Source organism: Budorcas taxicolor, chromosome 6, assembly GCF_023091745.1.
Source record: "Budorcas taxicolor isolate Tak-1 chromosome 6, Takin1.1, whole genome shotgun sequence".
Lineage (NCBI taxonomy): Eukaryota > Metazoa > Chordata > Mammalia > Artiodactyla > Bovidae > Budorcas > Budorcas taxicolor.
The window spans coordinates 102,770,091-102,789,159 of NC_068915.1; the positions used below are offsets into that span (position 1 = coordinate 102,770,091).

The following is a 19,069-nucleotide window of genomic DNA, read 5'->3' on the forward strand; positions in this document are numbered from 1 at the left end:
AAGCAGCCTCTGTTTAACGTGGCAGCTCAGCTGGTAAAGAATCCACCTGCAATGTGGGAGACCTGGGTTCGATCCCTGGGTTGGAAAGATCCCCTGCAGAAGGGAATGGCTACCCACTCCAGTATTCTGGCCTGGAGAATTCCATGGACTGTATACTCCATGGGATCATAGAGTCAGACACAACTGAGTGACTTTCAAAAGCTATTAAAAATATACTCATTCGTTAACAGAAAATCTAGAAAACATGGAAACATAGAAAGAAGAGGGAAAAAAATTCTTTCAGTTACCCTAAAGCAGCCTCTGTTTAGGGTGGTAGAAAATTCTCTTCCAGCTTGTTTGCCCTCTGTTTGCTATCTAACATGGCTGTGATCACTGGGCTATATAATTAAAAACATTTTATACACAGTTTTATATCCTGCTCTTTCCCCCTAAGGGGGTGTTGACATGAAATAGTGAGAACCAGCACCACGTGTGGGAAGCGGGCCATGCTGGGCTGTGGCTCCAGCTGTTGCCTTCCTGTGTGCCCGAGCCAGGCAGGCTGTCCACGCAGGGACAGTGCTGGGCAGCTGGGGTCTGATGCTCTTCCCAGTTCCACATTCAACAAGCCTCTCCGTGATTCCCAAGAGCTGGTCTCCTCACTTTTTATCCCCCTTAAAGTTGCATCGCGACCCTTTCCACTGTTCTTGCCTGGAAAATCCCATGGACAGAGGAGCCTGGCAGGCTGCAGTCCATAGGGTCACAAAAAGTCAGACATGACTGAAATGACTTAGCACACGCACGCACGTCCTTAAGTTGAATGACATGTGCTCTTATCCTAATCAGTGAGTACACCCAGCCCAGCACTCTGCCTCTGAACCAGCTTCCCTGTGTCCCCACTGTGATGTCCTTTCGCCATCAGAGCTGGCCTTTCCCTGTGGCTCAGAGGCCAATGTGGGTCAGGCACTTGATTGGAAAAGGAAAAGGTGTGTATGGAATTGGAAATAGGAGTGGGAAGACCACTAGAGGTTAGAGAGCAGGTCTTGAGACAAAAGGTAGCTAGTATTTTGAGAATCAGCAAGGAACCCAGAGTTGGGATGGAAGAGCTAGGCTGAGAGTAGTGGAGGATGCGGGGGTTCCTTACCTTTTGCTGAGTTAAAACACGGAGCATTCAACAATAAACACTGGTTATCACACATCTGCCGAGGGTTTGGGACTGTAACATGAAGGAATGTTGAATGACTAAAACTTACGCAGGAAGTCAAAGTTCTTTCTCATCTGTGCTTCTGGCCTCCACAGAAACCACAGTGGTCAGTTCATAAATGTGCCTGGTAAAGGTGAGAGTCAGCCTCACTGTGCAGTCCCCTGGCTTGCTTGGGCTGGGTGAGCAGGATGGCTGTGCTGCAGGCCTGGGCAGGTCCTGCTCCAGGAAGCAGCAGAGACTCAGGACAACTGCTTGTCTGCTGGCATCCTGCAGGCCAAAGCCAGTCACAAGGGGTGGTACCCTGTCAAGTGCCAGGATTAGGAACAGGACAGAGTGAAGGTTTGGAATCCTGATATGGCCTGCCTCTGGGGGCTGCAGGCCACTCAAGGCTTTAGACATTCTGATACTTTAGTTTTCTGTCAGTGGGGAGCCTCTAGAAAGTTCTGAGAAGGCTCCCTCTGGCTGCTCTGTCGGGGCCAACTTGTGTCCAGCTGGGAGAAATAGAGGAGCCCCAATAGGAGACTGTCACGGTCCTCGAGGCAAGAGGCAGGAGAAGTGATGGAATATGGGTGTATCTCGAAGGCTGAGCCAATAGGATTGGATGTGGAGGGTGAGAGAGAGGAGTCAGGGCGATCCCAAGGCTCAGGCCCGAGCCAGAGGGAGAATGGAACTGCCATCGCTGGGGTAGGAAAAGATGCAAGGAGGGGATTTGAGCAGAAGCACCCCATGATTTGGGAGCCTTAAGGTTGACCCTCTTCCTGGCCGCTCTAAGGAGAACACATGGGCGAGAGGCGGGGAGGAGGGATACCAGCCAAGGGACTGGTCGAGTGCCCACCTGGGGCCACCGCCAGGAGGAGTGGTCAGTTCTGCAGTTTGTGTGAAAGTAGATCCACTGTGCTGAAGCCTGACCAACGCTTTGGGTGCGTGCAGAGTCTAGACCAAGAATGTGAAGATGATGGGAGTCCCATTCCTGGGGACCTCAGTGGGGAGCAGGGAGGGCTACAGTTAGTCTCTGTGGCCCCCAGAATCAGGCTAGTGAGTTTCAGATTTGCATCTGGGTCACCTGGATGCACATAAAACAACCCCCTTTCAACTGTTTCTGAAAGGAAGGGGAGGAGGAAGGAAATAAAGTCTCCCGTGAACAGGTCTAGGTCCTACAGCCATTGCGGAGCGGGAGGGGGCCGCAGGCAGGGCTCCTACTGCCCAGTGGGGACCCTGGGGGCGGGAGGGAGCAGTTCCATCCACCTGCACATCACTGGGTCCTAATGAGCCATGCCCTCCTGTCTCTGTCCCCCCACCCCACAGCTGATATCATCTCTACCGTCGAGTTCAACCACACTGGGGAGCTGCTGGCCACAGGTGACAAGGGTGGCCGAGTTGTCATCTTCCAGCGGGAACCGGAGGTGCGGCAGGGCCTGGTGGGAGGGAGGGCTACTCAGCCTGGGCTTTAACCCACCGGGTGCCACGCGCAGCACCCCACTGGGATCCCTGGGCTGGAAGGAAAGGGTGCCCTGGCATGCAGGGATGGGACCCAGCAGGTCTCAGGGAGGGAATCCACCTGCTCCGCTCAGAGCACCATATTCTGAGCCCCCTCTGCTGAGTGGTCACTTTGTCCTAGACCCTGGACAAACAGACTCCTGAATAAACTGCCCTCTGCCTGTGTGGGCTTCCCTGGTGCCTCAGACAGTAAAGAATCCACCTGCAATGCAGGAGACCTGGGTTCAATCCCTGGGTTGGGAAGATCCCCTAGAGGAGGGCATGGCAACCCACTCCAGTATTCTTGCCTGGAGAAATCGCCATGGACAGAGGAGACTGGTGGGTTACAGTCCATGGGATTACAAAGAGTCAGACATGCCTGAGCGAATAATTACAGCACTGCCTGTGTGAGCTGGAGCTGTCTCAGCCAGAGCTGGGTGGAGTGGAGGAGGGACCTTCCACAGCTGCGGGCCGGCCCTCCATCTAGGGTTGATAATTTGACTCAGTGCGGGGCCTTGCCCCAGTGAGTTCTGTTGTCTGGAACAGCCTGCCTGAAGGCATGTTTCTGAACCACTGGAAAAACCTGGTGGTTCAAAGGCCGTATTTGTTGAGCACCTACTACATGCAGACACTACAGATGCGTCTCCCATTTACTCTTCACTGCCCACCTCCAGGGGTGGGGACCGAAACCCCATTTCATAAATGAGGACCTTTGCAGAGTCACCCGCCAGTAAGCAAAGTCCAGGGATAGAAAGCAAGACTGGGTGTGGCCTGTCGGTCACACACAGCACCCTGCTTCCCAGAGGGGGCTGGGATTAGATGCTGAAGACAGGCTGGTGCAACACCAAGGCAATGAGGGGAGGGGGAGGGAGGAGAGGAGAAGCCGGGCAAGGAGGAGGAGACGAGGGGGCCAGAGGGAAGGATGAAGGGGTGACGGCAGAGGGGCTGAAGGATCACTCTCCTTCCTCCAGTTCCTCAGCATCATCCCTACACCGAGGTGCCCTGAGGTTTGCCTTCGCCCACGTTCATTCCCATAACCCTCCCTCATCACCACCCTAGAGGTGCCATTCGGTGCTATTACCATCCTCAGTTTACAGATGAGGAGACCAGAGCTCAGAGGGTTTGCAGTAGCTGATCAAGGACACATAGCCAGAAGGCAGGTAGCCGGGACTTGGTTATCTAAGCCCAGTCCTGTGGCTTGAGCATTTTTGATTCATGAGAAGGATCAGAGGCCCCCACTGGGGATTGCAGAGTCATCTTGTTTTTGACAGACTGCAGAAAGAAATTAAACTGACAGAGGCAGGTTTCTCAGTTTTGAATATTTCTCCTTTAATTTTTTTCTTAATTCCGGTCCCACTGGCCTTTGCCATAGCCAGTGCTGATAGGAGATGAAGTGAATGAGAGGCAAAAATGTTGAAGAAGGTTGAAGCTTTCCAAAAGTAAAAGAGAAAAAGAAATATAAATAGATACTCTCGAAAGGCCGACAGGAAGGTTGAAGTTGTGCTTGGTTGAGTTTCTTTACTTTGCTCCCAAGTAGTTGTAGTTCCAGGTTGTCATATAAGCCTGAATTGTCTACCAAGAAGTGGTCCCTAGTGCCTGCGATGGACTCACCAGCCCACTATTTGGTCCTTATTCTAATGAGTTTGGCTGCCTAAACCGGGAGGGGACCCTCTCAGGAAAGTCGGTGTGTGTGGTAGGGGGAGAGAATACCTTATCCCAGTCTATCCCTATGCCTGACATTGCAGGATGTTCTGCCCTAATGTTAATTCTGCTCCAAAATTCATTCATTCCCCAAGCCAGGCCTGAGTTAGACCCAAGGATGTAAGGGCCAGGTCAGACCTCAACTCTGTCTTCATGCCAGACAGACCTCAGTGGAGTGAGTGACACCACTTTGTGGACACCTGGCCTTGGGGGAGAGGGTCGATTCACCTCTGAGCCTCCACTTGCTCATCTGTAAAGTGGGAGGAGTTGTGCCCATCATGGAGGGGCATCAAGGATAGAGCAAGAGGATAGAGCATGAGAAGCACTTGGTGTCCCGTGCATAGTAGGTGCTCAGTAAACGTGGGCTCCCGTGGTTGCCCTTCTTCTTACTTGTTGCCCTGAGGGGGCAATGGGGCTGGGCCAGGGCCGCACAGCAAGGTTTTGGACATTCTAAAAACGGAGTTTCCTTGGCCTTGGCCATGGCTGTGCCGGGCCCTGTGCGGGTTTGGCCAGCTCCCGTCGCCCCCCCGACCCCATCCCGGAGCTCAGGGTCTGGTTTCCTTGCAGAGCAAAAATGCGCCACACAGCCAGGGCGAGTATGACGTCTACAGCACCTTCCAGAGCCACGAGCCAGAGTTCGATTATCTCAAGAGTCTGGAGATAGAGGAGAAAATCAACAAGATCAAGTGGCTCCCGCAGCAGAATGCCGCCCACTCCCTGCTGTCCACCAACGGTGAGGCGGCTGGGCCGTCTGGGTGTGTGCGTGTGCATGTGTGTGCATGTGTGTGTGTGTGTGCGTGCGTGCATATGTATGCCTGCTCCTGTCATCAAATGCCGTCTTTCACCTCACTTATATTGTGGTCTGGGCTTGTATGTGTGCATGTGTGTGTGTGCGTGCGTGTGTGTGTATGCATGCCTACCCCTGTACATTTGTCATCAAGGGTCACTTTTCACCTCACTTTATATTGTGAGCATTTTCCTAGGTCTTTAGAACTCCTTAAAAAAATAATATTTTGAGCAGCGGGTAAGTTTCATGCAGTGAATATGGTTGCTCAGCCTCTTTCCGTGGTTGGACATGGGCTTATTTCTGCAGCTGTAAATAGCAGCGCCTTGAACATCTCCGTGAATAATCTGGGGGTGGACGAAGGAGGCCAGGTCAGGATGAAGAATAAACACTTGATACAAACTTACTTCTTTGTTTGCACACCCCACCCAGAATCCCAGATCACCCTAGAGCAGAGGGTCTCACTAGATGGTGGGGGTCCTCACTTGAGGGTGCAGGAGGAGCACTGGTGTCCTGGCCACTCGCCATCTGCCTCTGGGAGACGGCCCGTGCCCGCTCCAGGCCAGACCCCTGCTTCACTGTGGTCCATTCGGAGGTGTGGCTCCTGGTGCCATCTTGCCTTGCCCAGTGGTGGGCCTGGGGCCAGAGGCCCCACTTCCCACATTCACGTCCCCCTGTTCATCTTCCTTCACCTCACCATACTCAAAGTTGCCTGGGGTGGCGGTTAAGACAGGCCTGGCTCTGTCCCAGCCTGGGGACATTGCGGGGTCCTCGCTTCTCTGATCCTCAGTTTGCTCACCTGGACTCCCTATGGGGTTACAATGAGGGTGGAAGGAGGTGTCGCCCACCCAGCACCCCAAGACCAGCCAGTACCTTTCCAGAGTGTGTGAGTCTTACAAGATGATGTCATCTGCTTCCCTGAAGGAGTCAGACTTCTTGGGGCAGCATTTACAGCCTTCCTGAAACCCATCAATCTTAAGCCACCGGCCCACCTCTGTGCTCAAACACTGGTCCTCTCTGCACCCCCCAGCCCATCCCCTTCTCATCCCTCCCGCCTCTGCTGGGTGTCACTTCCCACTGAGCCTTCCATGACCTCTCAGCCCAGCCAGGTATCCCTCTCATGGGCTTTCCCACTCCTGCAGACCCCCCAGGACTTGCTCTCTGGGGCTCCTGCCATTCTGATTGTCTGTGTCCCCTGAGGGGTGCCTGGCCTGGGGTCAAGTTCAGCAAACCCCTGTCTCAGAGCCAGAGGGGCCCTTCCCAGGTGCTGGAATAGAGGCAGTGGGAGGTCCTCCACCACGGGGACAGGTCACCCAGGACAGGGGCCTCTAATGTGGTTCACACCCTGGCCCAGCCACTTCCCTTTCTAAAGTCAATGGCTGTTCTTGACTCGTGGGGTTATTGGGAGAATAAAAGGAAATCAGATCATAACAAGGTTCAAACTGGGCCAGCAACAGAGCCTTCTTCAGGTGCTGCTTTTTTCGTTTACATTATTTAACAGTGAGTGGCATTCTCTTCCCGCCTCTTAGGAGGAAATGTCGGCTCCAGGAATTCCCTCACACCTCCGCCCTGCACGCGTCCCGCCCCTGGTTCTGAATCCCAGCTTCATCCTTTCCTCCCTGGCCCATCCCTGGGTACCTGTCAAGTGTTCAATTGATACCAGTTTTCTCCCCTTGCTTCTCACCACCATGGCAGTGATTGTTTGGGCTGCCGTGCTTGTCAGGGTTCCTGGAGAAACAGAACCAACAGGATGAGTGTGTGTGTGTGAGTGTCTGTGTGTGTGAGTGTGTGTGTGTATGAATGTAGACAGAGATACGGATATGGACGTAGATACAGATATAGATACATGGTGTTATTTGCTCAGTTGTGCCCAGGCAAGAATACTGGAATGGGTTGCCATTTCCTTCTCCAGGGGATCTTCCCAACGCAGGGATCAAACCCGGGCGTCCTGCATTGCAGGCAGATTCTTTACCATCTGAGCCACCAAGGAAGCCCACATATATATAAGGAGACGTTTATCTTCAGGAACTGGTGCACACGACTGTGGGGGCGGGCAGGTCCCCAGTCTGCCGGGTGGGCTGGAGACCAGGGTAGAGCCGATGCTGCAGCTCAAATCTGAAGGCCATCTGCTGGCAGAGCTTCCTTTTCCTCCCAGGACCTTGGTTTGGTTTGGTTTGTTTTCCGCTAAAGCTTTCAGTTGTTTGGAGGAGGCCCACCTACACTGTTGAGGATAATTTACTCTATGGATTTAAATGTTAACCTCATCTTAAAAATACCTTCAGGGCAACAGCCACACATTTGACCACATATCTGGGGAGCGTGGCTTGGCCACGTTGATGCCTACTGTGAACCATCACAGCTGGTGAAGATGACTCTTTTGATGTGCTTGGCAGGATTCCAGAGAAGTGAGGCTTCTGGAGAGCTGAGTTCCTGGATGGGTGAGATGCTGCTCAGAAACAGGAAACCACTTACCCTCTTTGGTCTGCCCATGAAGGGTGAAGAGCAGGGAGCTTCGTTAGGATGGTCTTTGTGGAAATCAGTTGAGAGACTGATAACTGCCCTTGAAAGGGCCATGCCCTTTGACCCAGCAGTATCACCTTTGTGATCAATTGTGAGGAACTAGAACATTCAGAAAACGAAGATCATGGCATCTGGTCCCATCAACTTCATGGGAACTAGATGGGGAAACAGTGGAAACAGTGTCAGACTTTATGTTTTTGAGCTCCAAAATCACTGCAGATAGTGACTGCAGCCATGAAATTAAAAGATGCTTAGGGGCTTCCCTGGTGGTACAGAGGTTAAAGCGTCTGCCTGCAATGTGGGAGACCTGGGTTCGATCCCTGGGTCAGGAAGATCCCCTGGAGAAGGAAATAGCAACCCACTCCAGTATTCTTGCCTGGAGAATCCCATGGACGGAGGAGTTTGGTGGGCTACAGTCCACGGGTCACAAAGAGTCGGACACGACTAAGAGACTTCACTTCACTTTCACTTTACTCCTTGGAAGGAAAGTTATGACCAACCTAGACAGCATATTCAAAAGCAGAGACATTACTTTGCCAACAAAGGTCCGTCTAGTCAAGGCTGTGGTTTTTCCAGTGGTCATGTATGGATGTGAGACTTGAACTGTGAAGAAGGCTGAGCACCGAAGAATTGATGCTTTTGAACTGTGGTGTTGGAGAAGACTCTTGAGAGTCCCTTGGACTGCAAGGAGATCCAACCAGTCCATTCTGAAGGAGATCAGCCCTGGGTGTTCTTTGGAAGGAATGATGCTAAAGCTGAAGCTCCAGTACTTTGGCCACCTCATGTGAAGAGTTGACTCATTGGAAAAGATTCTGATGCTGGGAGGGATTAGGGGCAGGAGGAGAAGGGGATGACAGAGGATGAGATGGCTGGATGGCATTACCAACCTGACGGATGTGAGTTTGAGTAAACTCCGGGAGTTGGTGATGGACAGGGAGGCCTGGTGTGCTGCGATTCATGGGGTCTCAAAGAGTCAGACACGACTGAGCGACTGAACTGGACTGAGAGCATGGTTACTACAAATGTTCCCTTAGCAAAGATGTCCATTACGTCAGTTTAGAGAAGTAGTTAAATTAGAAAGAACCTACACATACAAGAGGGCTTCCCAGGTGGCTCAGCAGTAAAGAGTCCATCTGCCAGTGCAGGAAATGCAAGTTTGACCCCTGAGTCAGGAAGATCGCCTGGAGAAGGAAATGACAACCCATTCCAGTATTCTTTCCAGGACAGTCCCATGGTCAGAGAAGCCTGGTGGGCTGAAATCCATGAGGTCGCAAAAGAGTCAAACTCAACTTAGCCACTAATCGAAAACAACAATACATCCGAGAACAGGATAAGGTTAAGCCACTTGTGGGTTGATGCATCCTTTTCTAGTGGGCTCAGTGGGTCCTTCATTCTCCATGCTGGTGCTCATCATGTGTCCTATTTGTTCTGTTGTTAAAGATAAAACTATCAAACTATGGAAGATTACCGAACGCGATAAGAGGCCCGAGGGTTACAACCTGAAAGACGAGGAGGGGAAGCTTAAGGACCTGTCCACGGTGACGTCACTGCAGGTAAGATGTCACACACGGCGGGTTCCCACAGCAGGGAGCAGTCTGTGGTTTGTGTATTACACAGTGAGGATCTCAGAACCAGAAGGGCCTTTGAGATCCAAATCACCGTCAAGTTCCTATCTCGAACCTCAGCTGCGCTGCTCACTTGCTGGGTGTCCTTGGTTTCCTCCCCAGCAAAGATCATCTTTCTTCTAGAAGTCATGTGACAATAAGGGGAGGTGATGCGTCTCCAGGAAGTACTCTCAGTTTCACCCGAGGTGGAGAGCATGTCCTCTAATTCCTTATTAACCAGGGAGGGAAACAGAGGCCCAGAGACAGGCAGCAACTCACCCAGAGCCACTCAGCAGAGCAAGGGGCAGAGCTGGGAGAACCTGTGAGCAGAGCTTTATGGGTTCCAAGCCCTTTGCCAAGGGGCAGAGTGGCACCTGGAACCTACGATTCTTGCAGCCTTTACAAAGGATCAGCTGCAAAGATTGCCTTTGACGTGAGAGCAGCCAGGAAGGTCAGGTGGTAGAGGCATGCAATGGCAAACTCTTGCTCCCAACTTGACTAAAAGCAAAAGGACTCATCTTTCTCCAGCAGAGAGGCTGTGAGATATTAAAGAGTTCTGGAGTCGCAGGACCTGGGTTTAAGTCCTGCCTCCGCCACCTCCTGCTGGGGTGACCCTGGGCAGGGCTCTCAGCCTCCACGGGCCTCTGATTCCCCATCTGGAACAAAAACAAACAAGAACAAACAAACAGAGCATGTGTCTCCCAGGCACTCTGGCTATAAAAATCCATTCAGTTCTCAGCAAACTCCTATAGAGTGGGTACGTGGTTGTCATCCCCATTTCACAGATGAGCAAACTGAGAGCTGGATCCAAACCCAGGGAAGTCTGGCTCCAGAGTCGGCATCGCAGTCTCCTCCATGAAAGGGAAGTTAGGTCCCTGCCTCATGATGGAGTCACAGGCACGGTTATCGGCTTCCTGCAGGAAGTACACGGAGGCCACCTTGTCGCTCCCTGACTTCCAGAACCATGCCAGGAACAGAGTGGATGCTTTCAGTCACCCATGTGTTTGCTGGAAGTGATGCCAGATGCATTCATGCGATCATACTTATTGAGCACCTGTTGTGTGCCTGGCCATGCAGTGAAGGACCTGAGTTCAGATCTGGTCTAAGTTTGGGGCAGGTACTGCTCAGGGAGGGGACCTCAGAGCCCCAAGACTGGGTGAGGCTCAGCATCAGGAGGTGACTGCTCTCCTCGGCCGATTTGAGATGTGCTAAGTTCACATCTCACAAAACGCTTTCTCCCTGGGTTCTTACCTTCCCTCTACGTGTGTGACGCTCCAAGGGGGGCAGTGGTACAGCCTGGCACCAGGGCGGTGCTGCCCACTGCTGCTCCAGTGGCTGAGGGCACTCCCCTGCTCTGGGACTCAGTTTCCTCACCAGCAAACTGGAGATGCTGGCCCGTTTTTTCTGCCACGACTTAGCAGCCGTCTGCCCAGCAGATTCATAAATATGAAATGTTAATCAATGTTGTCCCCAGAAGGAGGAATAAATGCTTAAACACGCTGGTCTCTAAATGATTGGCAAATTGCACACATAAATTCTGAGAAAGAGGGGAAGCCAATTAGCTTTGATGCTGAATAACAGGAGTGAGGGTGTCCCCTGCCCCCCTCACCTCCCAACCCCAGGAAAGTTTATGAGGGCTTCATCTGGTGGGAGGATGCAATTATCACCTCTTGATTGGCCTGGCATTTGTGGCGAAGCCAGTGGCCCATGGGAATCTTGTTTATTTCTCTCCCACCGTCTGAGATTTTTCTCTGCATGTCACACATATCCCAAGCTGGCACTCGACTCTAAACTAAGGCTGGAGGAGAAGGAGGGAAAGAACCTGGGTGCCTGGGTCTCTCCTTATCCGGCCTCTCACCTTGTCTCCTCCCTATTTCACCCAAGTCTCCCCAACCCTGTACAGCCCTCTACCTAACCTGGACCATTCATGCTGGAGGCAGCTATTATTTACTGAGAACCTGCTCTGTGCTAACCCCTGTGCTCCGGGGTCCCAGAGCTGAGCAAGGTGAGACTGAGTGCCTATCCTCTAAGTGTACCCAGCCTTTCAAGGAGATAGACATGTAGTCACCCCCCTGCTGGAGGTCAGCTCTGTGACACAGGGACACACAGAGAGGCCTTTCTCTACCTTATTTGGTGAACTCCTATTCATCCTTTAAAACCCTATTAGCCTCCACCTCTGTAAAGCCTTTTTTACACAAGCCAGATAAATCCTTATCCTCCTCTGTCCACTCTGGCTTTTTGTGTCCCACACTGCTTTGTCCTTACTGATCATGTGTCTGTCTTCCTGTGCCTCATCTTGACTAGACTGTCCCTCTGACAGAGTAGGGGTAGGGAAGAAAGTTTTATTCATGAAACCTTCAGACCTTCATAACAGTTATCTCTTCCCTCTTCTTCTCCTTTCTTAATAACTTTGAAATTTGGTCTGAGGGTGGTAGTGTCTGGCTAGAGCACTGGGTAACCTGTTCTGAGGTTGTCAGGGGGAAACACTGTTGCTGGGATGAGGGATTACAGGCTGTGGGAGCCCCAGGGAGCCCCAGGCCCAGTTCAAGAGTAGGCGGGGTCAGAGAAGGTCCCCTGGGCCAAGGAGATTCTCTTGGGTCCCACATGAGCCAGAGTTCAATCCCCACAGCGTGTCTCAACCCGATCCCATGCATCACTTCCTGGTCACCCTTCCAAACTAGCATCAGCCCCTTCTACCCTGTCACCCTGTCCCCTCACCTGTTTTATTCTTCTTTGGAGCACCTACCGCTACCTGAAACCACCCCCCACACACATACACACATACTCAGCCTATTGTCTTTTCTCCCACATGAATGCAAGCAGCGGGCCCCCCCCCCCCCGCCCCCGTCGCCTGACCCCTCCCACTTCTGATTGGAGTCATGCCTTTCTATTAACACTTAGTGCTTGCTTCTGGAGCTCAGGAGCCCTGCAGTTAGCTGCCAAAGGTCTGCCTTGCCCTTCACTGAAATCTGCTGTCTTCCTCACTCCAAGCCTGGCCTTGCTGCCTCTCTCTTGGACACAATTTCCATCACCCCTACAGCAGCACCACCCCCCCCCCCCCACACTACCCAGGACCCACTCTGGAAACTGTGGCTGTGTGAGCCATGGCCTGGCCACCCCTGGCCGCCCCCCGAGGAAGGGGGAGGAGGGCACTGTGTACTGAGTGATGTTCCAGGCACACTTGACCTGCATTAGTTCCTGGATGCCCTGAGCAGGCACCGGCATCACCCTGGTTACAGATAAGGAAAGGGAGGCCCAGAGAAGTGAAATCTGCAGTGGCGGTGACACCAGTAGGCGGGCCGGGCAGGGTTGAAGCGGCAGTCAGGCTTCAGGTCTACACCTTTGCACGGTGATACCCTCGGGGGCAGTCACACCTGACTTCTGGTCCTGGCTCTGTCATTTTCTTCCTCTGTGGCTTAGGAAGTCTGGTTCATCTTGGCATCTAGTTTTCTCATCGGTGATGTGGGGATGGCAATGTCCAATTCCTGGACATCGGATCTGGGCCAAGACTGGGAGACATCAATGAGGCCGTGCCTGTCTGTCTGCACCTCTGAAGTCCTCACGGTTTACTGGAACCGGGAGTCCTGCCCAACACACCCCACAGTGCACGCTGAGAGCCCTGAGAATGGGGTGGTGTGTGCAGCGTACTAGGGGTGAGCAAGGGTGTGACACTCCAGCAGGCAGGCTGCACATCCAAAGGGCTATAAACTCCAGATCTTGCAGGAGGATTTGGGGTTCACTAGGAGAATCCCGTGGACAGGGGAGCCTGGTGGGCTAAAGTCCATAGGGTCGCAGAGTCAGACACCACTGAAGTGACTTAGCATGCACAGGTGTCCCAAGGGGGTGAGCATTCCAGACAAAGGGCATGGAGGGAAGCAAAGGCATGCTATCTGATGGTGTCTCTGGGAGTTCATACCTGTTCAGCTAACACTATTGGCTATCAGCCGCAGCATTCCAGGGCAGAGCACACAGGGATGTGTTTCTCACTCATGGAAAGCTCTGGTTGGGCATGCTGGATGGCATACCACTTTCCTACAGGGACACAGGTTCCTTCCATCCTCTGTGCCTCCATCCCTAAAGCTTGGATCCTCTCCTTCTGGCTGTGGAAGGGGAAAGGGGCAGAGAAGGTACAGCTGCCTCTTAACTGCCTTGGCCACCAAGTGCCTGGCATCACTGTATTCACACCCCATTGGTCAGAACAGTCATGTGGCCACACCCAGCTGCAAGGGCAGCTGGGAAATGTAGTTCCTGCCTGGGCAGACTGTTCCCTATGATCAGTTCAATATCAGTTTAGTTGTTCAGTCATGTCCAACTCTTTGTAACCCCATGGCCTACAGCATACCAAGCTTCCCTGTCCATCACCAACTCCTGGAGTTTACTCAAACTCATGTCCATCAAGTCGGTGATGCCATTCATCCTCTGTCATCCCCTTCTCCTCCTACCTTCAATCTTTCCCAGCATCAGAGTCTTTCCAAATGAGTCAGTTCTTCACATCAGATGGCCCAAGTATTGGAGTTTCAGCCTCAGCATCAGTCCTTCCAATGAATATTCAGGACTGATTTCCTTTAGGATGGACTAGTTGGATCTCCTTGCAGTCCAAGGGACTCTCAAGAATCTTTTCCAGCACCACAGTTCAAAAGCATCAATTCTTCGGTGCTCAGCTTTCTTAATAGTCCAACTCTCACATCCATACATGACTACTGGAAAAACCATAGCTTTGACTAGAGGGACCTTTGTTGGAAAAGTAATGTCTCTGCCTTTTAATAAACTTTCTAGGTTGGTCATAACTTTCCTTCCAAGGAGCAAGCATCTTTTAATTTCATGGCTGCAGTCACCATCTGCAGTGATTTTGGAGGCCGCCCCCCGCAAAAAAATAATAAGGGAACACAAATGTTTGGTGGGCAATCTGGCTCTGCCACAGGCTCTTCTTCTTCCCTTTTAGAAATGAGGAAATTGGGGGTGCAGGAGGGTTTAACCATTCATTCAAAGTCACACAGCAGGCTCAGAACCAGTCGGAGCAGGCAGCGCAAAGGAGGTAGGCATTCCTGCAGGGCTGACAAGACGGACGTAGCCATGGGGCACCACTTACTTCTGACCCACGCAGGATGGACACTCACTGGGGGCACTCCTGGTGTTTTGATCACGCGGCCCTGGATGTTTCCTGCCAGCACCCCTCCCCCATCGCCTTCCCCTCCCCCCACCCCACCCCCGCCCCCAGCTCTGACTGCCCCTCCTCTCCCACAGGTGCCCGTGCTGAAGCCCATGGACCTGATGGTGGAAGTGAGCCCGCGGAGGGTCTTCGCCAATGGCCACACCTACCACATCAACTCCATCTCTGTCAACAGCGACTGTGAGACGTACATGTCCGCGGACGACCTGCGCATCAACCTCTGGCACCTGGCCATCACCGACCGGAGCTTCAGTATCCTTTCCTGCTGTGGCCCTGCCACCGAGTCCGCGGGCTGGGAGCCTGCGGGTCAGGCATCAGTTGGCCTGTTGTAAGGAGCTGGCTCGGGGGGCTGCTGCGTTGTTCCGCCTCTTCAGTGGGGTGCCTCCTGGCTCACAGTGTGAGCGAGGCCCAGGTTTGGAATCATGATGAGTTTATTTATGAAAACTTTAAAACTGCAGCCACTGAGGGTTACCTTTGACCCTTCACCTCCTCTAGGGGTGACCCCCATCATCTGGGGGCCTCACAGGGGACCGAGAAGGAGATGGAGACCTGGGTAGGCCTCCACAGTGGTGGTGAGCTGAACCACCAGCGCATCAGGCCTCGCATGCCCAGAGGAAAGTCCAGGAGAAAAGAGACTGGCTCTCCCTGAACTGTGCCACCGAGCTCCCAGGTGGCACCTCACGGGCTCTGATGGGGCCTCAGGGACACCCCTGAACCCATTCCTGTTGGGGATGCAATGCTCTGCGTGGCCAGGCCCCTCCCTGGTGCTGGACGGGTCACCCCAGGATGGTGTCTGAATGTGGGAAGGGGTGGTCTCCTGGGGAAAAACAGGCACTGTTCCAGGAACTGGGGGCCCCTGAGATAGGTAGCAGGGACAGAAGTCCACTGCCACGCCTGACCTGCTTCCCAGCAGAAAAAGGTGAGGTGCCACACAGGAGCTCCAGGTCTGCGAATAGGGCAGGTGTGGGACTCACAGGACTGAGGCTGGCCGTCCCCAGCTCTCTGCGCAGCACTCTACAGTTTACAAAATGGCTTGTCATTCACAACCTCACTTGGTATTCACGGTGGACATAAAAGCTTCAAAGCAGCGGCAGTGATATCATAGCCCATTTTATACATGAAGAATGCATGCTCGGATAGACCCCCCACCCCCACCCCCCGGCAGGGACAGAGTCCCGTGGCCTGGCCCAGTGCTCTTTGCCCTGCCCTCGGGCTTCGGTGTTTGGACAGTGACTCCCACCTCCTAGAGCCCAGGTTTCCTTATCCTAGGACTAGGGTGGGGACGGTAACCTCCGCCTGATCCATCTTGCTGCGCTGTTGTAAGGATTCGATGACACTGTGAATGCCAAGGCCCTTTAAAAATTACAAAGCCCTGCAGCTGTGTAAGGGGTTATGTTTCATTTCATTCATTTAACCATCAGTTCCTCTGCTGTCCCAGGCCCCATACTGAGGTCCAGGGACACAAGGGCGAATGAAAGAAACTCAGCTTCTTCCTCAAGGGCACCACTGAGGGGACACAACCCTGACCGGGGTGGTATCAGAGATGCAAGCCTTGCTTGTAACTCAGGTCTGCACTCTCTTCCTGGGCTACCAGGGAGGACTGAGGAGGAGGCAGGGTTAGGATGCTTCCAGTGGCTTGAGGCAGCTGCTGAAGGTTCCAGGGTGGGTGGTGGGTTGTGGGTGCGCATGATGAAACAGGAAAGCGGGAGGTCAGGACAGCTGCAGCAGGCCTGGTCGATGGTGTGAGTAGGGGACATCCTCCTGGGAACCACCGTCTCCAAACACTGGTCATTCGCAAACCCCTTTTGCAACTATGACTCTGTCTGTACATGGTGCATTATTTCATTTTCTTTTCTACTTTTTCTAATTTTTATTAATTTTCTTTAAATTAAGTGGCTTTAATTTTACCTAAATCAGTGCATTTGGAAAGGAACATTAATTTTACTACCACAAATGAAAATAAAATGTATCAACACACATAAGTTGGAGGGACTCATAGAGATAAATGCCATGAAAACAAAACAAGGGGAATAAAATCCATCCTCCACCCTGTCTGGTAGATCTTTCCGTGATGACGGAAAAGTTCTCAGTTTGCATTTGTAGGTTGGTAGCTGCAAGTCACACATGCCTGTGGAGTGTGGAGTACCTAAAATGTGGCTAGGGTGACTAAAGAGCAGAATTTCTTATTTAATTTAGTTTGAAAGGATTCATACTTTGAGTTAAATAGTCACATGTGCAGACTTTATAAATGTGTGTGTTAGACGAGGCTGGTTCTTTCTGTCGGACCTGGGATGAGGAAGTGATTCAGGTGTTAGAGATATGATTGCACAAGTAGATACCTTCTCCCTCATTCAGTAAAAAGACTGGGAAGTAATTGAAAGCCTTGCTTGGTGTCTGGATCTGTGTTGTGAAAACTGTCCACCTCCTAACTGCTATCAGGGACAAGAAGCTACTGATGTACCCTAAGGAGAGGAATAGGCTTCCCTGGTGGCTCAGATGGTAAAGAATCCGCCTGCAATGCAGGAGATCTGGGTTTGATCCCTGGGCCAGAAAGATCCGCTGGAGAAGGGAATGGCAACCCCCTCCAGTATTCTTGCCTGGGAAATCCCATGGACAGAGGAGCCTGGTGGGCTACAGTCCATGGGGTCACAAAGAGTCAGACACAACTGAGCGACTGACACTTTCACATCACTTTTCACTTCAAGCAGGGCATTAGTACTGGTCAGCTTGCAGAGGGGTCCCTCAGGCTGTGGGTGTATGTTGTGGATGGACTGGATTCTAGCAGATTCGTCTGGAAGCCAGGAAACTGAGTAGGCCAGGGAGACACGGACCTGGGTAGGGTAGAGTGTGGCCATGGGCATGAAGCCGTGAGACAGATCGATAGTTAAAATGGTATTTGTAGGTATGGGCCTGTATCAGAACTGTCTTTTAGACCATGGTGGCCACAGGACATTGGAACAGGTTAGTTGTTACTAAGAAAAGAGGACTGATGCATCCGAGGACCGCAGGCAGACCTGCCCAGTCATTACTGTCAGCTTTGTGCACCATATGCACTCATTGGAGAGCATGCCATTCACTAGTGTACTAACTGTGCCCCTACTGTGTGCTAGGCCCTGTGTTGTTGTTTAGTTGCTCAGCCGTGTCTAGCTCTTTGCGACCCCATGAATCTGCAGCACACCAGGCTTCCCTGTCCTTCACCAGCTCCTGGAGTTTGCTCAAATTTATGTCCACTGAGTCAGTGATGCCATCCAACCATGTCATCCTCTTTTGTCCCCTTCTCCTCCTGCCCTCAATCTTTCCCAACATCAGGGTCTTTTCCAGTGAGTTGGCTCTTCTCATCAGGTGGCCAGAGAATTGGAGCTTTAGCTTCAGCATCAGTCCTTCCAGTGAATATTCAGGGTTGATTTCCTTTCAGACTGAGGGCTTGATCTCCTTACCGTCTGAAGGACTCTCAAGAGTCTTCTCCAGCACCACAGTTTGAAAGCATCAATTCTGCAGCACTCAGCCTTCTTTATGATCCAACATCCATACATGACTACTGGAAAAACCGTAGCTTTGACTAGACGGACCCCTGTTGGCAAAGTGATGTCTCTGCTTTTTAATATGCTATCTAGGTTTGTCATAGCTTTTCTTCCAAGGAGCAAGGGTCTTTTAATTTCCTGGCTGCAGTCACCATCTGCTGTGATTTTGGAGCCCCCAAAAATAAAGGTACAGGCTAGGCTCTGTACCCATTGCTTAAAGAGATAAAGATCCATGTCCTCTTGGAATGGACACATAATTTAACGTTGATAAACCATTAATACAATAAACAAGCAAATATCCAGTACTTGAGCAGGTGATAAGTGCTATGAGGAATGAGAGGGACCAGAGAGCATGGCAGTGTCAGTTTTTCTCCAGCCCCATTTTCCTTCATGTCTGCAGATGCAGAGTGGATGGAGAGGGAGCCAGGGTGGTGGGTTTGCAAAATGAAAATGCAGATGGGGGCTGATGGTATATGCAAGGGAGTGAAAATAGTGGTTGGTCCCAGAATCTCAGCCAGCGGAGGAGGTGAGGGCTGGAGCATCAGTGGATTGGGGGGTCCCCATGGGCACCCAGAGAAGCTTCCTTGGCTGCAGATCCTGCCACGTGATTCTGTTAGACCTGTGTGTAGACCCTAATTTTGTGAAAATGAATTGTTAGTTGATCCAAATATACAAGTGTTTTGGCCCTTAGGGGAGTATGAGCATTATAGCATGCTGGTGATGCCAGGGCTGGGCTCAATCTGTAGGACCTAAATACCAGTTAGGCAGACAGGAGGAGCTGAGTGGAATCTCCAGGGCATGTGGTGGCTGTGGAAACGTCCCTTGATTAGATCAGCTCATCGGGGACCCAGGTTGCATGAGGCACTCCCCATGGCCTGCTGCTGCTTTGCTACTAAAGTGACAAGACACAGGGACCCAGAGCAGAGAGGCCTGGCACCGTCCCATGGCGTCCAGCCTCCCCCCTGGCAAGAAAGGTGTCAGAACTGTGGCTTGTAGGTGTGATGACGAGTCTGATAGTAGCTGAGTAATTAGAAAAGGCGTTTCATTTCCAACGTAGGAGGAGGCCAGAAAAGCTGCTGTGACTCCACGCTGAGCTGGGGAATTGCTCTGAAT

General features: G+C 52.1%; 1 protein-coding gene across 2 annotated transcripts in view; it reads left to right on the forward strand.

Annotated features, from left to right (window-relative positions):
* Positions 1–19,069, forward strand: part of PPP2R2C (protein phosphatase 2 regulatory subunit Bgamma) — a 162,259-nt gene that overhangs the window by 101,759 nt on the left and 41,431 nt on the right. For both annotated transcript variants that reach the window (XM_052641729.1, XM_052641730.1), the window contains exons 2-5: positions 2,486–2,583; positions 4,925–5,090; positions 9,102–9,214; positions 14,510–14,687. In XM_052641729.1, coding sequence (XP_052497689.1) covers positions 2,486–2,583; positions 4,925–5,090; positions 9,102–9,214; positions 14,510–14,687 — 555 coding nt within the window. The remainder of the gene's footprint in view (positions 1–2,485; positions 2,584–4,924; positions 5,091–9,101; positions 9,215–14,509; positions 14,688–19,069) is intronic.